The sequence below is a fragment of the Chelonia mydas genome, chromosome 2 (genome assembly GCF_015237465.2).
Source record: "Chelonia mydas isolate rCheMyd1 chromosome 2, rCheMyd1.pri.v2, whole genome shotgun sequence".
In the NCBI taxonomy this organism is placed as follows: domain Eukaryota; kingdom Metazoa; phylum Chordata; order Testudines; family Cheloniidae; genus Chelonia; species Chelonia mydas.
In genome coordinates, this window is record NC_057850.1 from 234,126,586 (window position 1) to 234,150,103 (window position 23,518).

At 38.8% G+C, this 23,518-nt stretch overlaps 1 protein-coding gene across 16 annotated transcripts in view; it reads right to left on the bottom strand.

Moving 5' to 3' along the window:
• The window catches only part of PARD3 (par-3 family cell polarity regulator), a 645,228-nt gene that overhangs the window by 32,908 nt on the left and 588,802 nt on the right, over window positions 1–23,518 (bottom strand). The window contains exon 23 of one of the 16 annotated variants that reach the window (XM_027834603.3): window positions 286–693. The exons of the other annotated variants lie outside the window; for them this stretch is intronic. Within the exon in view, the coding sequence (XP_027690404.1) occupies window positions 609–693 (85 nt within the window). The 3' untranslated portion in view covers window positions 286–608. Of the gene's footprint in view, window positions 1–285; window positions 694–23,518 lie in introns of those variants that run through there. 16 annotated transcript variants of the gene reach the window in all.

A 23,518-nucleotide genomic window follows, 5' to 3' on the forward strand; every position in this document is an offset into this window, starting at 1 on the left:
TATACACGTTATTGTGAATGAAAAATAGTATCCACAGTACAAGTGCAGTTCTACAAAATGCAATACTTGGCCAGATCCTCAGCTGGTGTAAATCAGGGTATATCCACTAAAGAAGCCAGTGTTAAAGTATAAATTGTGAGCTTATGTTCTCCTGTGATAAACACAAAATTAAAGAGATTGATTCTGGAATGGGTGCACTACAGCTAACAGCTTTACCTGGACTATTAGGAAATTACATATCATACCATGTTTAACCATTTAGAGCTATATCACTCAACAACTTAGTTTAGTTATTTTCTAGTTCTTTAATTTTCTTATAGAAAATCAAACAGCATCTTTTCAGAACCGAGTACATTTAATGTATTAAAAAGTATATTTATTCTGTACTATAGTCCACATCCTATTTACAAATGCTCACTGATAAATTCTCGAATTTTTAACATTACTGCATAAGAATCTTCTTGTGCTTAAATCTGATCAAACAGATTATAGAATTTTCCTCCTTTCCCCCATCCTCCTGAAGTCATCATGTTTAGTAGAAATTTCCTGTTTTATCCTATTTTAGAGAGTCCAGAAAGGTTTATTTGAGACAATCCTCTGATCCCATTTCATGAATAAAGATCAATGTTACTTAATGTACTGGCCTTGGGAAAAGGATAGTCTACACATTCGATCCATCCAGTAAAGTTGTTTCTATGAAAAGAAAAAACACCAAAATATCATATTTTTGCTACCATCAATATTCATATGTTTAAAAGACTTTTACTGCCTCTCTCGTTCTGGAATTATGAAGTGTTTTCAGGAGCTCTGTGGCTGACAGTCCACAGATGAGAAGAACTTGGAATTATTCAAACAGTTCTTGAAAGCATTTTATAATTCCTAAAAGACAGTTAAGGCAGTCTTTATAAATATATTATAAAGCTAACCGTGGGAGGAAAAAATGTACACCACAAGAGGCAGTATAGTTATTAAATAAATAACAGAGGGCCAGATTGTACCCTGACATGCCAATACATATACAGGAGCCAGTATACTCTTTCGGAGTTTCCTCTGGTTTCTTCTGTTAAGAAGGGGCTGTCCCTAGTGGAAATGTGCAGACTATTAACCCAACAGATCTCAGGGATCTGACGCATAAATTACTTTGTCTTGATGCACAAGGCCAAGATGAAGGATTTCATCCTAGAGCCTGTAGTTATTTGTAAGGCCATGCTGTGGAACTGGGACCATTTTATGAAAAATTGTGCTCTTGATCCTGATTGGCACTGAGCGCCCCCGTCCCCACTAACTAGAAAGCATACAGACTAACAAATTATTTGAACTGTTTATATAGTAAAGGTATATCTTCTGTTTAACAAAATGCTGACATTTATTAAAAATTAAGTATGTATCAATTCCTTTACGGTACGTGAAAAATTCCTCAGAGGAAGCTCCTCCAAATTATCTGAAAAATTATACGAATTCCAGTTTGCTTTTTATCTTTCTCAACACAATTAGCATCATGATTTATATAATGAGTTCTTCAATGACATAGACTAAAGAAACATTCACAAATTGCTGAAGTACTGTTAATGGTTACTCTCTGGTAACTTGATGAGTTTGTCAAATTATAGTCAATAATAACTTCACAGTAACTTCACGGAAAATAGGTTTATGGCACAATGGTAACACACTAAGTCAAGGTTGTATCAAGACAGGTCACACATTAACTTTGTCATGAGAGACTGTTATGACCTAGTAAAGAGAGTTACCATGTAATGTATTACAAGATTCCACAGTATGGAAGGAGAGACAGCATGAGTCTATATAGTCTTGGATTAAACAGCTCTTGTACAGAGCCTAACTGGAGGTGCTCTCACAGTCTGGGGAGAAAAGAACAGAACGTGTGACAGCAGGAGACCTTCCCACTTCTGTAGGCACTGGGGACTCTGCACATGGATGCAAAGGGAAGGAGAACGGGGTCCTTAACTTTTAAGATAGAGAATTAAATAATCATAAAATTCTCATTTTAAGCAATAACCACAAATAAAAGTAACCTTAATCCATACTCCTTATATAGTATACCCTTCCCAATTCCATGTCATCAGCAGTCTATCCAACTAAGCACTAAGACATGTCTATTTAACTGATTACAAATATAGGAATATATTCTATTCTACTTGACGCATACAGGTAGTCCTTTCCTTGTTGTTATGAATTAAAGGTGTACTGAGAGAACAATACAACTCACTAGGCTATCCTGTTTATTTTAAATAAACCAAATGGCATGTCTTATATTACAGCTATGGCTTGATTACTGCTGCCAAATTCAGGCGACATTTTTCCCAACTCTGTCATCCCTAGCAAATTACTTGCACTTGATGTACAGCACGTATAAAATAAACAGAAAACAAAACTCGGGCCAGTTTAATTTAAATTCTCATAATGGCAGGTCAAATTTATGTGACCTCTTTGGTGAATTGGTTCTTTTATTAGTACCCAGTTTAATTTAAAATCAGAGGCTTCTACCAAGAATTAATTAAATATTAATCAAAGTCCAGAGCAATCTCAGCTTCTGTTCCATTAACCTAAATGTGACTCCATACAGAACTACCAATTCAATAATATATATATATATTTATATATATATTTAAAAGAAGGCTTTTAGTCTTTTCCCTTATGGTGCAGCTCATAGCAAATGTAGACCTGCTATTTACAGTATGTGTTTTAAAGGTCATAATTTCTTTCCCTGTTCCAATTAAAGCTGCTCTTAATCACAATTAAGCTTTCAAGAAACAATTAACAGAAGTCAAAACTTTTCTTCCTTGATACATCTAAGGGATGTACAGTGTGCAATGTGTCCCCTCTATTATCACTAGTGGCATTGAACTAATTATATGATGTTAAGGGTTCACCTACTTGAGTGTAAATTTTGCTTTGAGTTGACACTAAAAAGAAACATCAATTTATTAGAAGATAAAACTTGTTCTGCAGTAATGGAACAGCTGTGTATATAAATTTATTGCAGCTTAATGTTCTCACACATAAAGCAATTAGGGCCTTCTGACAAACAGACTTGCTAAGTGTAAGGGTAGCATATAGCAGTATGCAGCTCCAACAGCAGCATATGTAAAATTGATTGCATTTATTTTGTACTATAATATCCTCTTCTCAAAACCAAAATTACAACATGATATATGATCTTATTTATTTATATATATACACACACACACGTGAAATTTCCCCCTTCTGCAGTTTAGAAATCTTTACGCGTTGAGTCTTTGTACTCTTAGAGACTTCTGTTTTAAAAGTGTTTATCCACAATTAAAATGAAACGTTGAACTTTAGTTTCCCTAGCCACAATATATATAGGTATCAGTTGAATCCAATGTTTTACTGATATGTTTACAATTTTTTTTTGATTATCTAATCTGGGCCCAATTAGATCAGATAATTGGGGTGCCAACTGTATATATTTTAATTTTTTCACAAAACGTAAAAACTAAAGATTCTCTATAAAAACGCAAATTCTGCGTTTTTCCTTGGCAAATGGATTGCTGGTCATCAGACTGTTTAAAAAAAATCTAAGGAGGTAATGATACATACTTATTTTTTTGCACACACCGACCCACCCATCCACTGTGGTCATGATAAATTTCTTTATTCTGTAACTGTAAACTACAAACTCATAAAATGAACTGCATTTATTTTGCACCTTTTTCCCTCACCACCTACTCTCTGTCAAGTTGAGTACCTTTCAAACAGCTGCCATTTTAACAAAATAGGCCTTGCATTAAATGTTTTTTTCTTTCCTTCCTCTTCACAAAAAAACTACACTTATACTAGGTAAAGGGTTGACATTCTACTTGTTGATTAAGGAGCATTTTAAATGTCAGATGCTTCTTGAACCATGCAGATTAGAAAGAGATACTGTATCCCACTGGAGAGCTGGAAATCTGGGCTAATGTACAAAGCATTTCTTCTAGCCCTAGGAGTCGGTGAGATATTAGACCTTGAAATGAAAACACATTGGTAACTGAGGCTACTTTGTTTTCCAGTTGGAAGGCTAAATAATTAGTATCAATAAAAACAAATGTACGATTCTAAAGCAGAGTTCCTCATCCCATAGATCACAACCCAAAACTGGGTTACCAGAATGAATCAAAGGATCGCAGGAATGGCTCCCCACTCTGGGCATTGCAACCTGGTGCACGAGGTCACAGTGCAGCTCTGGTTTGGTCCAGCCGCCCCATGTCATGTTGATGGGGGGTAGAGGGAGGCGCAGCTGGGCCAAATTTGAGTGGCATTGTGGCCCCATGCACCAGATCACCACCACCACTCTCACAAATTTGTCCCAGCCAGCCCTGCATCAGGGGGTCCAGGCGAAATCTGAGTAGCACTGCAGGCCCGGAGATAGCAATTCTTGGAGTGGGAGCTGAGCCCAGCCCACCCTACGGGACAGGAGTGGGGAGGGAGCATTTGGTGCCTGTTTGCGCTGAACACAGGGTCACTCTGGGATATGGCGTGGGGAGGGTTGGTTGGGAATGTAGGAATTTTGGGGGTCCTGGTTGCTCCCTCTAATCTACTCCTTCTTCTCATGGGTTGGGGAAGAGCAGCCTTCCGCTATGGTTCACTGTTAATATGTGCTCCAGTAAGTATTGGCCCCCCAAAATGTACCTCCCACCCTCCAGCAGGGCAACACCTCATTTTCCATATCCCCTGTTCTGCCCCTCAGAATAACTCCCACATACCCCTCCCCCACAGCCAGGTGGTTCCCCTTCTCATACCACCCATCCTGCCCCCCACACCAGATCTTTTCCCTCTACATGACCGACTCCCCTGCCCTCCGACTCCTTCCCCCAGTCCTCCCACTTTACCCCCCAGGACCCTAAACCCACCCCACCCCTTTACCCTCTGCTCCCCATGCCTGGAGGTAGGGACTGCATGTATCAGCTCCCTGCCCCTCCCCCAAACCACTCTGCCTCCATTTCCTTCTCCCAGCCATTCACTGCTTTCTCATTATACACACAGGCCCTCCTCCCCCAACTCTCCCACTTCACCGCCAGGTCACCAAATCCCCCCTTGCCCTCTCCCTTCCATGGTCAATGGGATGGGCTGTGTTTTTTGGGGGGTTGTCTCAGCTCAGTGCCCCTGCCCCCCGTTGCCAGTGCAGCAGGAGGGATTCCCTAACTGTTCACCTATGGTCAGACCATCCGGAGTCTTAGCTCCAAGACTTTCTACCCCCAATGGACTCCTGTGGGGAGGCACTGAGTCTGGGTGTATCTTCTGGGTCTCTGGGTTACAACAGACCATCAAGGTTTTCAAATGAGTCTTGAGCTCAAAAAGGTCAAGAACCCTGCTCTAAAGAACATTTTAAAATAATTTCAGAGTACCTGATGTGTGGATGTACAAAAGGTTTTATTGGAATATATATGTAATAAGACAGAAAACTCACTAGAGGCTTCCCTACTTGTGAATAACACAAGCTGTCCCATACTCATCAATAAATACTTTATATCTCCATGCCCCTATGTGAATGTAGGCCGATAAATACCTACATATCATATATTGATCGATACCTCTATACTCCATCTCTGTCAATATGTGGGTATCTTTTTAACTGGGAGTTTCACTTAATTGGAATTGCACTGTATATGATACAAATAACACCAGTAAGGAATCAGTTCTCACACAAGTGGTATAATAAGAGGATATCTCATGACTGGTAGATTATTGCTGTGAAATACTGGCATTACTTTTTGGGCTGGGATTTTCAAGAGAGCCTAAGAGAGTTAGGTGTTCAACTCTCATTGAATTTCAATAAGAGTTGGAGGACTAACTCTCTTAGGCTATGTCTACACTACAGCCGGGATTGACGCAGATCGCTCTCCAGTTGCCCTTGTACTCTATCCCCGACAAGAAGAGTAAGGTAAGTCCCGCCACAGTGCTTGAGAGGCATAGCATAGGCTGACTTACTGCGGTATTGTAGACATAGCCTTAGGCACCTTTGAAAAACCAGCCATAAAGTGCAAGAGAAAACTAAGAGAATTATTCCAGCACTTTAGTAAATAGGAAATTGTGGAACCAAAGTTAATGGCATGATGATGACAAATCAATAATGAGCTGCTCACAACTATTTTGAAATCCAATAGTTTAAAAAAAAAAACATTTCTCTGTCTTTACCCAAGAAAATTTAACCCAACAGGAAGTCAGACACACATTTTATATTATTTACTCACATACATTATTTATATATCGTGTCTTTCTTTGTTGAACCAACACAATGAAACTCCAGATAAGGATACAGAGATACAGCAAACCATGTGAGCTTTAATCTTGTAGGTCATCAGAACTCCATGGCAGCCTTATACTAAGACAGTGAGCTTTTTCACATCACGCCCTTATCCTTCTCTGTTTTTGAGATGTACCACAAGTTGGTGGATTTGAGCACCGTAGGGGGAACCAAGAACTCTTAAGAGCTAATCCCAGCTTTGACAATCACTCCCTTTGTGAACATGGGCAAGCCACTTAACCTTTCTGTGTCTCAGCTTTTCCAACTATAAAACGGAGATACCACCACCACTTATCTACCTCACAGGGTGCTATAAAGATTAATGTTTGTAAAAGAACGCTGAGGATAGAAATTGTTGTATACGTTAAATACTATCATTTGTAACTATTGTATTTGCAGCACAGTAAATGGAAATAATTGGTACATGAATTACATTATTTTCAGTATTGTTGCTAGAAACAAATTTAACCTAACACTTATGCTTAAATCACCTATACACACCCCCCCAACCCGATAATTTAAACCATTTCCTCCTCTTCAGCTAACTCACCTCAGTGTACAATTCATTTCCAAAAAATCTTTAAAACAAAGTGCAGCCTGCCTAATGTTTCTTTCATGATGCAAATAAAAAAGCTAAACTATCAAGCAATTTTCTTTCCTTCTGTGTGTGTGTGTGTGTATATAATGTGAATCCACATGCATACATCTATAGCAAAAAATACATTCTTTCCACAAAGCTGACATTACAACCAAATTCTATTCTGCAGCTGTTTCCTAGGTAACCAACATAGCGAGAAGTCGACGTTAGGTAGCATAAAGAAATCAACATTCACACCCTGGCATTTGCATTTTTAGAGGAGTGCCTTTTAAGGGGCGCTAAGTATCCTCCTCAATACCCCCTGCAGTCAGTGGGACTTAGGAGTGCTCAGCAAGTAGCAGGTTAAGGCCCACAGACAGCCAAAAAGCTGCAAAAATACCAGCAAAAGACAATGTCATATAAAGAAGTATTTAGCTTGGACGCTCTAGTTTCCTTCTCCAGACCTGAAGAAGAACTGTGAGCACTTGAAAGCTTGTCCCTTCTACTAACAGAAGAGGGTCCAATAAAATTTTTTACCTCACCCACCTTTTCTGTCTCGTATCCTGGGACCAAGACAGCAAACAAAACATTGTTGGCAGTTGGAGACTACCATTCATAGAATCATAGAATATCAGGGATGGAAGGGACCTCAGGAGGTCATCTAGTCTAACCCCCTGCTCAAAGCAGGACCAATCCCCAACTAAATCATCCCAGCCAGGGCTTTATCAAGCCTGACCTTAAAAACTTCAAAGGAAAGAGATTCCACCACCTCCCTAGGTAATGCATTCTAGTGCTTCACAACCCTCCCAGTGAAAGTTTTTCCTAATATCCAACCTAAACCTCCTCCACTGCAACTTGAGACCATTACTCCTAATTCTGTCATCTGCTACCACTGAGAACAGTCTAGATCTATCCTCTTTGGAACCCCCTGTCAGGTAGTTGAAAGCAGCTATCAAATCCCCCCTCATTCTTCTCTTCTGCAGACTAAACAATCCCAGTTCCCTCAGCCTCTCTTCATAAGTCATGTGTTCCAGTCCCCTAATCATTTTTGTTGCCCTCTGCTGGACGCTTTCCAATTTTTTTTTACATCCTTCTTGTAGTGTGGGGCCCAAAACTGGACACAGTACTCCAGATGAGGCCTCACCAATGTCGAATAGAGGGGAACGACCATGTCCCTTGATCTGCTGGCAATGCCCCTATTTATACATCCCAAAATGCCATTAGCCTTCTTGGCAACAAGGGCATACTGGTGACTCATATCCAGCTTCTCGTCCACTGTAACCCCAGGTCCTTTTCTGCAGAACTGCTGCCTAGCCATTTGGTCCCTAGTCTGTAGCAGTGCATGGGATTCTTCCATCCTAAGTGCAAGACTCTGCACTTGTCCTTGTTGAACCTCATCAGATTTCTTTTGGCCCAATCCTCTAATGTGTCTAGGTCCCTCTGTATCCTATCCCTACCCTCCAGCGTATCTACCTCTCCTAATCTCACTGGTTCATAAGAAGGATAGTAATTCACGAGGTTTCATCTTTCATGGGTTATAATAGTTGCATTCCACCTTCACCTATCCTTAGAAGCACATGTAGCTATTTTATTATGTGCACATTTCCCCTTCCAGACTGCTGTAGCTCAGGAGGGAACTTCTCATTGTTCCCCTAATTGGCTGAAGCATCTGTCAAATATACCCTGCTTCGATCAATTAGCTGGCATCTTTAAGTTGTCAACTGAAAATTGGACACCAATCTCTTGAATTTCATAGTCACTGGAGTATACAAACCTCTGTAATGATCAATCCCTGCTTGCTCTCCCATCCTCTGCTTCTCTATTTTAACTGGCCGAGAAGCTGAATTATTCTGTGCAGCACTGGATATTAATTTAGTTTTTTTAGTTATATCCTAGGCGAGATGTATTTTTTAAAATTCCATGTCAGCTCCAGCTTTTAGTAGCAGGACAGCAGAGAAAGTCACTACGTTGAAAAGAGTACTAATGGAGTAAGATTTACCCCTTGGACACATCACATATTCCCAGGGTGATGGAAAAGATGTTTCTACCAGGAAATTCAATGGCAGGGTATAGGTAGGAAGCACTGAAGATCAGTCAGTTCCAAATAATGATTGCTATGTGAGCTGTGGCTCACGAAAGCTGATGCTCAAATAAATTTGTTAGTCTCTAAGGTGCCACAAGTACTCCTTTTCTTTTTGCAGATACAGACTAACATGGCTGCTACTCTGAAACTTATGGAAAACATGTAGGCTAAGATTGGGTTGGATCACAGAAATCCCCTGGGAGCTGCCACCTGATATGCCAAGACTACTTCTGCCTCTGCTTTCCTGCCCAGTCAGCTTAGGACTTCAGTGCCCTGCCTGGTTTGAGCCAAACCCGCTAGCCTGCTGCAAACCCAGACCCAGGTCTGAACCATGTCCCCTAACAGCTATAGGCATAACTGAAAGCAATTTAAGAAGTGTTCCTGCCTTTAACACTCAAATGCCCAACTCCCAATGGGTTCCAAACCCTAAATAAATCTGTTTTACCCTGTATAAATCTTATACAGGGTAAACTCACAAATTGATTGCCCTCTATAACACTGATAGACATGTATGCACAGCTGTTTGTCTCTCCCCCGCCCCAAGTATTAATACATACTCTGGGTTAATAAATAAGTAAAAAGTGATTTTATTAAATACAGAAAGTAGGATTTAAGTGGTTCCAAGTAGTAACAGACAGAACAAAGTGAATTACCAAGCAAAATAAAATAAAACACGCAAGTCTATGTCTAATCAAACTAAATACAGATAAAAGCCTCGCCAGTTCCAGTAAGCTCTCTTTTACAGGCTAGCCTCCTTCTAGTCTGGGTCCAGCAATCACTCACACCCCCTGTAGTTACTGTCCTTTGTTCCAGTTTCTTTCAGGTATCCTTGGGGGTGGAGAGGCTATCTCCTTAGCCAGCTGAAGAGAAAATGGATGTGTCTCCCACAGGCTTAAATAGACTTTCTCTTGTGGGTGGAGACCCCCTCCTCTCTCCTATGCAAAGTCCAGCTCCAAGATGGAGTTCTGGAGTCACATGTCCATGCATGACTCACAGTTTTTACAGGCAGAAGCCATTGCCCACATGGCATCTTGAATGTCTCCAGGAGGACTTCTTATGTGGATTGGAGCATTCCAAGATGCATTGTTCCTTAAGTGCTTCTTGATTGGGCACTTAACTTTGCAATTCCTTTCTCCAGGAACTGACCAAATGCTCTACTAAGGTTATTTAGAAATCAAGCCAGTACACGGCCAATATTTATAATTTTGAATACAAAAATGATACATGCATGCAAATAGGATTAATAGATTCAGTAGATCATAACCTTTACATAGATATGTTACATGGCATATGTAGCATGGAACATATTCCAGTTATGTCATGTATATTCATAAGCCTGTTTCCATAAAGCCTTATGGTGGGCACCATCACAGTAGGCTTATCTTTTTGCCTTGAAAAGCAAATTTCTCTTGCTTACATTTCCCCTCAGGACTCACATTACCACTCCCCTTGATTGTGCTGGAGTCTGCCCATTTGGTTTACAGGTTAAGCAGATGTGATGACTTCAAGTACTGAATATATTTAACGACAGACCTCCTTTAATAATTAGTGTTAGAATTTGCAAAAAGTGAACATAAAATAAAGATGTATCCTCAACTCTAAAATAAAATTAAACTGTGGGTTGTGTAATTATAGAATAGGTCTGGTGGTAATATGCTATACTTTTCACTTATTCAATCATAATATATTTTCTTATTCCAGATCAATTTTCAGACTTGGTTTTTCAGTATTAAGATTTCAGATGAACAACCTAGCTCCTTAGGATTGGTTACAATTTAATTTTCTGGAACATTAGGGTAACAGAAATGAGATCCAATTGTGCTACATTCTCTTTTCAGTCCCGATACACAAGCTTACAGAAGTGGTGACATAGTCTCATATGTATTATTGGTGTAAACCATTTTTGGAAAACAGACAATCTTGATGATGCAAGTTTCAAACATAAAATAAAAGTTTGTTATTTCATGGTGGTAATGATTCAATTTCAATTCAGATTGAAAATAGATTCAATTAGATTGTTGATATAATGTATTTTATTTATAAAAATATATCTACCAAATCACTTACTGTGGGCTCAGGCATCACTTTGCCATGAGACCTGCAAATAAGATAGTGCTGCACCAGAAACAGGCTAGGAAACTCTTTGCTCCCCTGCCCGGGCACATAGGACAGGGGTATACTGTTTATTTAAGGTAAACTCAGTCTTCTCACTCTAGCCAGACTTCTATTGTTTATAATTATTTAAAATAAGTTGTTTGTTGTTAATCTGATTAGTTAAAAAAACCCACCTTTGTATTTAATTATATATATACACACACACACACAGATACACACACGTGCACGCACTTTCTTCAACCCATTACTTTGACTCCTGCTACTGCTGAAGAGGGATTGATTTTTGGAGCTGGCTGAAAATTGGAATTTCTGTCATGTGGGAAATTCCAATATTTTGACATTTGTTTTTGTCCCAAATTGAATTGAAAAGTCAAAATATTGAAATCTTTCAGAGAACAGAGGATTCCAACAAAGTATGATTTAGAAATATGGAAACATTTCATTTTGACATTTTCACTCAAAATGAAATGTTTTGACATTCTCCAGAACTAAAGCGTTTAGTTCAGTTTGTCAAACGGAATCAAGAGCTTTCACTTTGGGTCAGTCTGACGTTAATCTCTGTCCTCTGAACTGCTACAGTGCCTTGTGGGAGTTGTAACTCAGGTGCCTCATACCTCCCTTCTGCTCTGCTTTTAAAATGATGCATCAGAGTAGTTCAATCACAGTGGAGATGTAGTCCAGCCAGAATGCCCAGCTCATAGAAGAGAATGGGAGCATGAGGCACTGGACCAGCTAAGGGAGAGAGAGAGAAATACTGAACTGGCTTGAACCAAAATGTTTCAATTCAGCTTGACAAATCAAAATATTTCACTCTGAGCTGACCAACCTGAAGCAGAGTATTTTGTTTAGATATTCCCAATGGAAAAATAAATTTTAAAATGACAGCAAAACTCCTGACCAGCACGACTGATTTTATTCAGTTTAGCTTAATGGTAAAAGCTTTAACCACATAATCTAAATGAAACTTTCAAACAATAATGAAAATCTAACAAAAATAGGAGAGGAATAGGGGGGAAATGTACTATCCTCCCTTTACACTGAATGTGCACAACCTGTATAAAAATCTGTAAAAAAGCAGCTATTTTCCACATTGTTATTGGGCTTATGAAAAGACTGAAGAAATAATGGGCAATTTATGCTTTCTGAAATTAGCTACAACAAGGTAAGTAATTGCTGTGCAAGTCATACTACGTTTTACAAACTATGTTCTTCCACTGAACAAGGTTCTCAGATTGCCTTTAAAAGGTATTATCTTCTGTAATCATTTTTGGTGTTGAAAGCAATTACTTTTCAACGGGAAAAGCAAGTGCGAGAACAAGGGCATCTAGGACCAGAGTTCCCAGCAGTTTGTAAACCCTGACCTTTCATATTCAGTTACTGACCTAGTTGGTAAAAGGACAGTGCAAAGATTAACTTACTATTCCCCTCATCTTAAACTGCATGAAAGGCCATTGAGACCTGTGTCTGGTAAGCAGCTTTGAAGAAGAAACCTGTATAAGGTTTGATCATCTAACAAGGAATTTTCACCCCTCTGCCCCAGTAAGGTGTGAGTTTAGTGTAAGTAAAATGCATGTAAGGGAGATGAGAAACAAGAAAGAAACCCCCCAGCAATAAGTTAAGGGCAGTCGGATATAGAAAGAGCTTGGGACAGAACTGATTAAGGGTTCTCCTGGGAGGCCACACAATAGGCAGGTGGTGCTGTTGCTACGACAGCAGCGCTCAAAGTCAGCAAAGAAGCGGCAGAGTAAGAACAAACAGTAACAGAGCAAATGCACAGAGCTGAATGAATACTTCTGCCCTGCTCACTCTCTCTATCACATAAATAGCTTGGTTTTCAGTGTCAGAGGATTTAAACAACAATAGGCAAGTGTGGGAAGAAAATGTTAGCGGCAGTAGTATGAAGTAACAATTGGTGAGAAGAGGGAAAAGATTACAAAGCTTTTATTAGGCTGCCAGTGCAGGCCTATCAGCACACTTGCACTTTGTGGGTTAGACCCACATCTTCCCCTTCTCACCTTCCAAGGCCATTTGATCACCTGCATTTTGGAGGGAAAGAGATGCAATGGGGCCAGTCATTTCCCTTCAGCACTGCCTGCTGCTGGGGAGTGATGGGGGGGGGAGAGAAATTACAGCAATGGATCCAGGTAGAGCCTCTCTGCACCTACGCCATAGGTGGTGCAGTGGGAGGGAGGGAGGGAGATTATTTATTATAACTCAGCTCTCTTGTCTTCCTCTCCCCCATTCTTCCCTGAAGCTAGAAGAGGAGCCGTGAGAAGGAGTGTAAAGATGTGGAGAGCTCAAGGGGGAGTCAGGGTTCTTTTGAAGGAATGGGGCCAGGGTGGACAGATGAGTCAGGGGATGTTTTTTTTTCTGAGGAGGTATGAATAAGGTTAACAGAGGATTCAGAAAATTTGAGAGGTAAGGGATATGTTTGCAGGGGTAATAGAGATTAGAGCAATAAGGGATCTGATTGATGTAATGAAGAAATCCTGCAAATGGGGTGAGGCAACAAGAGGATGAGGAGTTTAGGCAATTTGTGAGTGAACAATGTGCATCCAAGATAGCAAGCAAGAGTCTTGGGAAATAAGATACTAAAAGGAGAATAGGAGGACTAGGACAAGCGGAGTATGGGAAATGGATGAGGATAGGAATTCAGCAGGTAGGGTGGAGGAAGGAAATGGAGTGGAAAGAGGAAAAAGTGAGAGAGAACGATGTTTGGAAGAGAAAAGTCTTGAAAAAAGAAAAGTTGCATGAAGGAATTTAACAAAATTGGAGGAGAACACAGGAAGGTGGGTAAACAGACAGGCAGCAATTGTTGTTTCATTCAACTTTTGAATACACAGTAAAATAACAAAACCCTGAAGATGTTTCTGATTATTAGATAGGTGATACCTTAACCCTGGGCCCAGCCGATTTTCATTTGGAAAAGGTAGTTGCGGCACTGTGCAATGAAGCGAGCGTCTGACTAGACGACTGCATGGAAACTGGGCAGCCACAGGAAAAGTAAGCTAGCTAAGATTAAAGAAATGTTACAACCTTTGTGAGACTTTGAGGACTGCTGGGCGGTCTGTGAGAGTTAATGCGATCTATGAGAGTGATTGGTGTTTGTTTACGGAACATCTGAAGGGAGAAACAGATACTGCAGAGCAAGAAGGTAACAGAGAGCAAAGCTGCTGAACTGAAACATCCCCTGTGGTCTGTTTACTGTTTTCCATAAAGAGGAGACACAATGTAGCCAAACCCTATACCCTCGAGTCAGTTCTTCAGGTGTACAACACACATTTTTAATTTATTAACGAGTTAAAAATCGTAATGGTGGGTCTCTGATTCCTGAGAGCCTAGAATTACCCTGAAAACTAAGACTTGGTGTTAAGATTCAATAACTAGTAGCTTTATTGAACACATCCATTCTGTCAGGAGGTTTACCTGCAGCACAACTGTGGAAAACTCCCAAATTCTTGATTCCGAACTGCACTAGGTCTCATGCAAAACCTGGAAAAGGGTTATTTGGGGGATGCTACAGCTTTAGATATTATACTGTTTTACTCAGGAACAGTAAATGGCTATGAGCCAAAATGGATGGAACTTCTGGTACCGTTCTTGTTCGATTCACCTTTGCAGTCTAAAATAAAGGTTTTGTGAGCTTTAATAACAAGAATACTCAACACTTTCCAGAAGCTATACACACATTATCCAATTAAGCCTCACAACACCCTGGAGGTAGGTAATAAGCCAGTGAACCTGAGGCAGAAAGGTTAAATGATTTGTTCAAGGCCACATGGTAGAGTCAAGATTAGAACTCAGGTTTCAGAGTAGCAGCCGTGTTCCTGGCTCCCAGCCCCATACATAAGGCCTCAACTCTATTGTGAGCTCCACAGGGGTGAATTCCTGAGCATACTCACAGCTTCACTGACATCAAAGGGTATGCCTACACTGCAATTAAACATCCATGCCTGGACCATGTCAGCTGTCTTGGGCTAGTGGAGCTTGGACTAAGGGGCTGATTACCTGAGGTGTAGATGTTTGGGCTTGGGCTGGAGCCCAGGTCTAGGACCCCATGATGGGGGGAGGGTCCCAGAGCTCTGGCTCCAGCCTGAATCCAAATGTCTACACCTCAGTTAATCAGCCCCTGACCCCAAACCCCACAAGCCTGAATCAGCTGACGTGGGCCAGCCACTGCAGTGAGACATACCTATAGGGGCCCCATAGAGGCTCACAAGTCCTCCTAAACCCAGAGCACATTGCAGTATCCTCTGGACCACATTGCCTTTGATTTAAATAATACAATACATCAAAAGTAGAGTTGTAAAAGTTATACTGCTATATTTCCTATTGCCTTCTAGTATTGTGCTGTTCAACACAATACAGAGCACAGATATTACAGCAATATGCCTGAGAAATACTTTAAAAGATTTATCAATTTACTCTGTGTTGCAATACTGTAAATTAGCTGGGTGATTTTTTTCCAGTTTCATAAGCAGCAAAACTGGGCAAATATTCTCCTAGCCCCCAAACAATTCCTTTATTAAATTATGAAAATGACAGCTTTGGAAGAGATTTTTTTTAAAGTGAGTTAATTTTCAGTTCTGTATGGTAGTTTCTGACAGCACTTTTATTTAGAATGATTATTAATCAACTTTAGTTCAGAGAGTTTTCTAATTTAGGGGAAAACTCTACATTTTGTCTCTTTCATCTGCATCAGGTACTAAAATATGAATGTCTGCACTCATTAACAAAGTATAAATGGAGAACATTGTCTGATGCAGAGAGACTGAACTAGTGCTAACCTAATGGCACAGCATCCTGAATTTCAGAAAAGAAAAGATTTAAATCTGAACTTTATATATTTTTCACGCACTGCTGCACTGGAACAGCATATTCCATATATATGAATTGGCTAAAGTATACTGACATACTAGGACATAGTTACTTATTTTGGATGCTCTTTCTGGTTAATTCCACACAGACTAGGAAACTCATGTCCCCATTTAAAAGCTCCATGGGACAATGAATACATATAAGGACAAGAAGTTACAAGAGACGTACATGTGATGGTGGCAAAAGCATCAGACTTGGCAAAGAAGACTTAAAAACAAATTTTTAAAATGTATTTTGACAAACTGACTAGTCGAGTTATGTATTTCTTTAACATTAGCTAGTTTATCAAATCTGCTGACCCGGTATGATTATTATACTGTGAATATTTATCATCAGAACCAGGGGTGAAAGTAAGATGGTACGGCTGGTACAGCGTTCCAGTAAAAAGTGGCTGCAGGTACTGGTCCATACAGCTGATGTTAAAGCACTGCAACAGCAGCGCTTTAAAGTCATTGCCTCTTTTGCACCCCCGGGCCACCAATGGGGGTGGGGGTGGGGGCAAAAGGAGCAGCTGCCCTGGGGCTGGCGATTTAAAAGCAGTGGCCGGAGCCCCGGGCCCTTTAAATCGACACTGGAGCCCCGGGCAGTGCAGGCCAGGCAGAGTGGATGGGCTGGCTGGGGGATGCTGACCCCCCCAGCCCTGCCCCTTCCATGGGGGCAGAGGCGGAGCTGGCCCCGTACCAGTAAGAGTTCAATTTTACTTTCTCCCCTGATCAGAACATTTTGACATAATTTGCAGGGTTGAAATAGTTTTACAGTATTATAATACATACACTTCAGCTTTCTGTAAAACAAACATTTAGGCATTTCTGGGTGCACCCTGGAACACAGTTTTTTAAAAACAATTAAGTTCATTATGACACGTTTTATGTGGGCATAATTTGTGAAGAAAAGCATGCAAACTCAATGCTTACACTAAATATGTGGCAAGGGAGCCATTTACTAGGCTTTCATACAAAATACAAATGTATTACTAAATGTCTATGTCTAAAACTCTGTATGTAGTACATCATATTTTAAATTATTAAGATCTCTGCTGGAGAAGCTTCCTTCATAAAATATTTACACAGCACATATCAGGACTCTATATTTTGCCAACAGTTACAGAAGGTGTATGATAAACAGAGTTAACAGGTCACACTTTTTCTCAATATCCTATCCTTTTAAAATTAAAACCAACCAACCAAACCTCAAGTTATTCTTACATTGTGAACTTTGTTATTAAATACTATCTTCCAATATAACACTATATTCTGATTTCTAGCAGCAGCAGTTAGGGTCAAAGGGCAGCCCTTATGTTAATGATAGCACATGGCTATACAATACAAGGGGCAAGCATGTAACTATTACTTTTTCAATTAGTAGCAACAATCAATACATGTAGTAAAAAGCCTTAAGGAAACTTGCAAAATGTTGCCAAATACACATACAGTTCTTTTTACAAAAGTAACAAATACAGGAACTATAATAATGTTTGGTGCTGCCAACCCTACGTTTCAAACCAGGCAACATGGAAGAAGTATAGTCTTTAAATTAGATAAGTGTTTAAAGAAAATAAGCATTGGGTAATTTACTCTTTTCTAATGTAGGTAATAAAACTAAAAGCATTTGCATACTGATTCATAACACTGTATTATTTGACCAGAGAGAGAGGAAAATGAAATTCATGATGCAAACTTTTAAAGCTTGTTAGAATATTATTTAAAAATAAGCAAGAAAAATGTTCTGATTTTTGCAAGTAGCGTTCCTATGGGATAGTAGAAAAGAGAGCCAGCGGCAATTCAAGCTCTTAGGCTCTTAGAAAGCTTCTCAACACAATATGGGAATTCTGTTGGCATTTGTGTATTCAGTTTGCCAATGTCAAAATAAAATTTTAAAGACCAATATAAAGGAACATAAGAAAATAATTAATATACAGAAATACTGTCAAAGTTAAAAACAGTCAAATATTTATGTGCTCAGAAATAAAGAAGATACCATTACTACCACAACTTCAGTTTTATAACCTGGTTTGAAACATTATCCTAATAAGTGTATATGCTTCTTCAAGGTGGCAAACACCAACGTTTTGAATAAGGTTGGTAGTAATACTATTTTAAGTTGTGTACACTAAATACATGTGTTGCAATAAAGGGCTAGCATTAGCTTATATCCCCGGAAAAAAAAAACACTAAAAAGGGTTTCTTTACTGTTAAAGTAGGCCTAAAGTAAGGAAAAGTCTATCACAGTCCAAGAACTGAGGATTCTATGGTTTTCACATTGTGGATTTTTAAAAGTTTTGTTTTAAAGAAGATGTGACAAACAAAATTAACCTAACAAAAATAATTTTTAAAACACATCAGGAACAAAAGAAATCCTAGAAATGGAATAGGTCCTTTACTAGATATGGATGGTAAAATCATCAGTAATGACACAGAAAAGGCAGAATTAGTCAATAAAATTTTTGGTCTTTTGTTTGGAAAGAAACTGTACAATGTAGTCACATCTTATAGTGACAATAAAATACTTTCTATCCCAAAAGTAACTACTAAACAGCAACTACTAAAGTTAAACATTTTAAATTCCGCATGTTGAAGGTAACATGCACCAGAGAATTTTAAAAGTACTGACAGGGATTTTCGGAGCCCATGATGTTGAAATTTACATTATTGTGGAACACTGGGGGAAATCTAGATTGCTGGAAAACAAGAAAACATTGCGCCAATATTTAAAAAGGGTAAATGGGATGACCCAGGTAGCTATTGACTAGTTAGTCTGACATTAAAATCTGGAAAAAATCATGGAAAGGAATATAAGGGATGTAATCAATAAAGCATTATAGAATGGTAGCATAATTAATGCCAATCAACATGCCTTTATGGAAAACAGGTCTTGCCAAACAAACGTGATCACATTTTATGATAAGATTACAAATTTGGATGATAACAAAAATCTTGACATAATACTCTTAGACTTCTACATAAAGAGCTAGGGAACATTAGTAGTATCACCACCTCATGATATTCTGAACCAAAATTAGCACTCTACAAAAATCAATGCAGCTCATATTAAATGGATTAAAATCTGGCTAAATGACAGATGTCAAAAGGGAATGGTGTTATTTCTAGTGATGATATATTAATGATAGGTCAGTTCTGCAGACCTACCTGAATTGCTTGGTAAACTGGACTCATTTGAACCACATAGATTTCAGTATAGCCAAATGCAAGGTCAGGTACTTAGAAGCAAAAAGTGTAGATCACACTTACGGGAAGAGGGACTGTGTCCTGGAAAGTAGTGACCTTGAAAGGGCCTTGGGGATCACACGGGATTACCAACTGAAAATGAGTTTCCAGCCCAGTGGAGGTTCAGAGCTCTTAGCAGTCCTTGAATGTATAAGCAGGGGAATATCAAGTACAGAGTAGTTCTTCTACATATGGCATTAGTGTGAGCATTACTAGAATGCTGTGTCCATTTCTCGTCTCTACACTTCAAAGTGGATCCTGCCAAACTGTAAAGGGCTTAAAAAAAGATTGATTTGAGGACTGCAAAAGCTGTCTTACTAAAGAAAATCCATCTATTTAGTTCATCCAAAGAAGGTTAAGCAGAGACTTGATCACGGTTTATAAGTACCTAAATAAAGGTCAAGATTTCGGATACCACAGATCTCTTTTAATCAAGCAGACAAGGGCATAACAAGATCCAATGGCTGGAAGACGAAGCTTAGACAAATTCAAAGTAGAAATAAGGCACACATTTTTAAATAAGGATAATCAACCATTGAAACAACTTACATAGGGACAGGGTGAATTCATTGTCATTTATTTTAAAATAATGACAAAATGAATGTGTTGAGTGCCACAGAGCCAGATTTTCGGAAGTTAGGCAATAGGTAATAATTTCTACATTTATAATTTGTATAGGCAAATATTGTGTTTACATACCAACCAGCTATTTGCACAAGCAAACAGTTAAGAATCTAACTAGCCATGCATTTGTATAAACAGCTGATTGTAGATTCTGGGTAGAGGCCAGTAGGATTCCCTTTATATGTATACATATATACAGCCTCCCATCTGAAAATGGAAATACTACTACTTACCTACTTGACAAGGGTGTTTTGAAGCTGAAATTCATTTTTTGTGAGGCACTCAGATACTATGGTGATGAGTGCCACAGAAAAGGATATAAATGAATGAACATATGTAAATCCTCAGTCTTATTTGTTTCCCTTATTACCCCTTCAATCCCAATCAATGTGTTGTGTCTTGTTTTAGATTAGATTATGTTTGTAGAGTGTCTATCACAGTGTGGCCCAGACCAGAGTGGGGTCTCATTGTGATACTGCAATACAAATAAATAACTACAAATGATGTGTGTGACGTAAGTTAGATATGCACAAATATTTGAGCATATTTAACTTGGAAAATTTGACCCTTACCATCTGGTGACTGGAATGTTTTGTAAAAACATAGCTGACTTCAGTTACCAACTGCGAATGTGATTGGACTATAATATTTCTGGAGTTATTGTCCACTAAACTTGTGTGATCTATTTTTGTTTAGTGATCTTGTGTGATCAAATAAACTGGTTAGTCTCTAAGGTGCCACAAGTACTCCTTTTATTTTTGTTTAGTGATATTATCTATGGACCAACCAAAAGTTGTAGTAAACTTAAATAAGAGTTAAATTTTCCTGCTGGCTGAAGAATTTGCTAATTGCTGTGATATTTGCATAATAATATACACTGGTTAATAGAAGAAATATATTCTTTATTGTATATGAATAAATGAATCATATAGGTGAAGAAATAAATTATTCACCAATATCAGCTATTTAAAAACTGTTAATAATATTGTTCCTTACGTTAATTTTATTTAAAATATTATTTATAACATGGTATGTACAAATTTATACTACAATATAACCTCAGAGTTATGAACACCTGAGTTACAAACTGACTGGTCAACCACACACCTCATTTAGAACTGGAAGATGCAGTCCAAGATGATATGCAATCAGGCAGCAGAGACAAAACAAAAAAAAGCAAATACTATAAAGTAAAGGGAAAGTTTCTTCTACATAGTAAAGTTTCAGAGCTGTATAAATCAATGTTCAGCTGTAAACTTTTGAAAGAACCACCATATTGTTTGGTTCAGAGTTTCAAACATTCAGAGTTACGAACAACCTCCATTCCCCAGGCATTCATAACTCTGAGATTCTATTGTATTGTACAAGTACATTACATTTAAGTTATGTTTTAAAATCTCATTTACAGTTAACAGCTCTGGTTCCCTCATTTGCTCTAGATCCTCCAAACTGGGGATTTTTCCCAGCATGGCAGAGTCCTCAGCAGGCACATAGTGGGTATACCTGGCTCCTAGGGCACTCTCCCTGAAAGGGAGGAAAGGGGGATGGTGGTGTTCAATGTGATGTAAGGTAATCAGAATAGAGCGTGCTGTGGGCTATTTCAATAGGGGGACTGCACCTTGGGGACTGTTTCCAGCTGGCACAGTTTGGACCAGCTCCCTACGGTAACCAGATGTCCCTATTTTATAGGGACAGTCCTCATATTTGGGGCTTTTTCTTATATAGGTGCTCCCACCCCCTGTTCTGATATTTCACACTTGCTGTCTGGTCACCCCACAGCTCCCTGACAATCCCGCTTTCTGCTCTGCTTAGTGTACACATAGTAAAGTGAGAATCTGGCCCACAATTATTTATCTTTATGGATATTTGTCTCAAACATTTGTGCCATAATAATGAGGTTAACTGCCTAGCAGAAGACCGAAAAATATATGATTAAGTTATATTACAGACTAGTTTGAATGCAATTTAGCTTTAGCACTCGTATGGTATTATGTTTATAACATACAACACAGATTACAATTTATTGAAAAAGCAGTAACCCTATAAAAATTGTTGCTTCTTTCCAGATTAATACTTCCTGCTATCATTTCTCATAGACCAAGAAGAAACTATATCAGCCACAAGGATGAAAAGTAAACGGAAATATGCTTCCATCTGGAAAGACAGAGACCTCTGAGGCATTATCACAGATTCACACTTTCAAAGGGGCCTAGAAGATTTTTTTTCCCTTTGGAGGGTGCAGTGAGCAATCATAACAACAAATTATATTTTCAGCGGGGGAACAACAGTATTCATACAATGAAATATTTCATTACATATGCAGTCCAAGATGATTTACAATAAATGGGTGTGAATGTTCCAGAATTTTAAAAAGGCCAATAAAAACTAGCAATTTCTCAGTAGAAAAAGGAAAAGTTAGAGTAAAACAAGAAGGTTTTAAACAATCAGCTTTATGGGATGATTGAGAATTCTAAAGTAGAATTATATTTGTAACACAAGTGTTAAGTCTGCCCTGTGCTGATTCTTTCAAAATCCTTTAAATCATTTAACAGAAAACAGGTGTTTAAGCTCTTATAGTACATCTGTCATACTCATACTTCTTTTTTTGTTCTATTGAATTTAAACACTAATACAAATGTGACCTTAGTTAGCTCAGCAATGAAGAATACCCTTCATAAAAAAACTTTTATAGATGTATGAAAATGGACTAATAAGTCAGTGTTTCTGGCAAACACTCAGTAAATCATATATAATTCAATACTGTAACTAATCACTTTCTTTGCACCTTTATTTAATAACAGCTCTCTCCTGAAAATTAAATCTTCCAGTCTGACATGATTTAAAACAAATGTTATTATAAATAAGGAGACTCAAACACAATCATTTCATCTACTTCAGGAACAGTGAATAATGAATGATGCTGTCAGATTAGGTCTTGGTTTGACTTGGGGAAGCTACAGTAGCTGCCACTTTTTTGTTATGGCTATGAACATTTTATAAAAAGTTGATCTAGCTCTACCTTTCTTTTTATGGGCAAAAAGCAATATTAAGTCTTTATACAAAATAGCATGACTCTGGCTTGACAATAAACAAGAATCAGCAACATGGGCAAGGTATTGCTAAAAAGTTACCACATGAAGGAACCATAAACTACAATAAACTCATAATTAAAGTACCCATGGACCTTGTGATTAAAAAAAAAAAAAGATGAATTACAGGCTTGTTAGAAGAAAATCCTCCTGTTTATCCATGAACAGGAACAATTAGCATTTAGAATTGCTGACGCTGGACATGATGTAATTTGTTTATTGCTGCCACTTCTGTTACGTATTTCCAACCAAAATAATAGGCACAGAGGTGATGTGCTTCGTCTCTGGGGCAAAGCTTGCCACCTGCACAACTTTTCAGCACCCCAGGCTTGCCAATCAACACAGCAGCTTTGACAGCGATCTCAGAGGAGGCTTTGAGTGTTAACCTCACCAAGAGGATAGAGACGTTGCACACACAGTCAAGTGGAAGGAGATTAACAATAAAGTAAAATAAACACACCAGCAAGGGCTAACTCAGACCAAAAAGAGAGGTACATCTCTGCAGTTTGGGTTGGCTGGTGCCCCTTAGCATGAACATCAGGCACTGGAAAAGAATCAGAGTCCAGCAATTAAAGTCACAGAGCTTTCTGTGGTTACAAAATAGTCAACAGGCAGTGATTAGCAATGCTGGCAGTGAACAGAGGTGGTTATTCTCTTAAT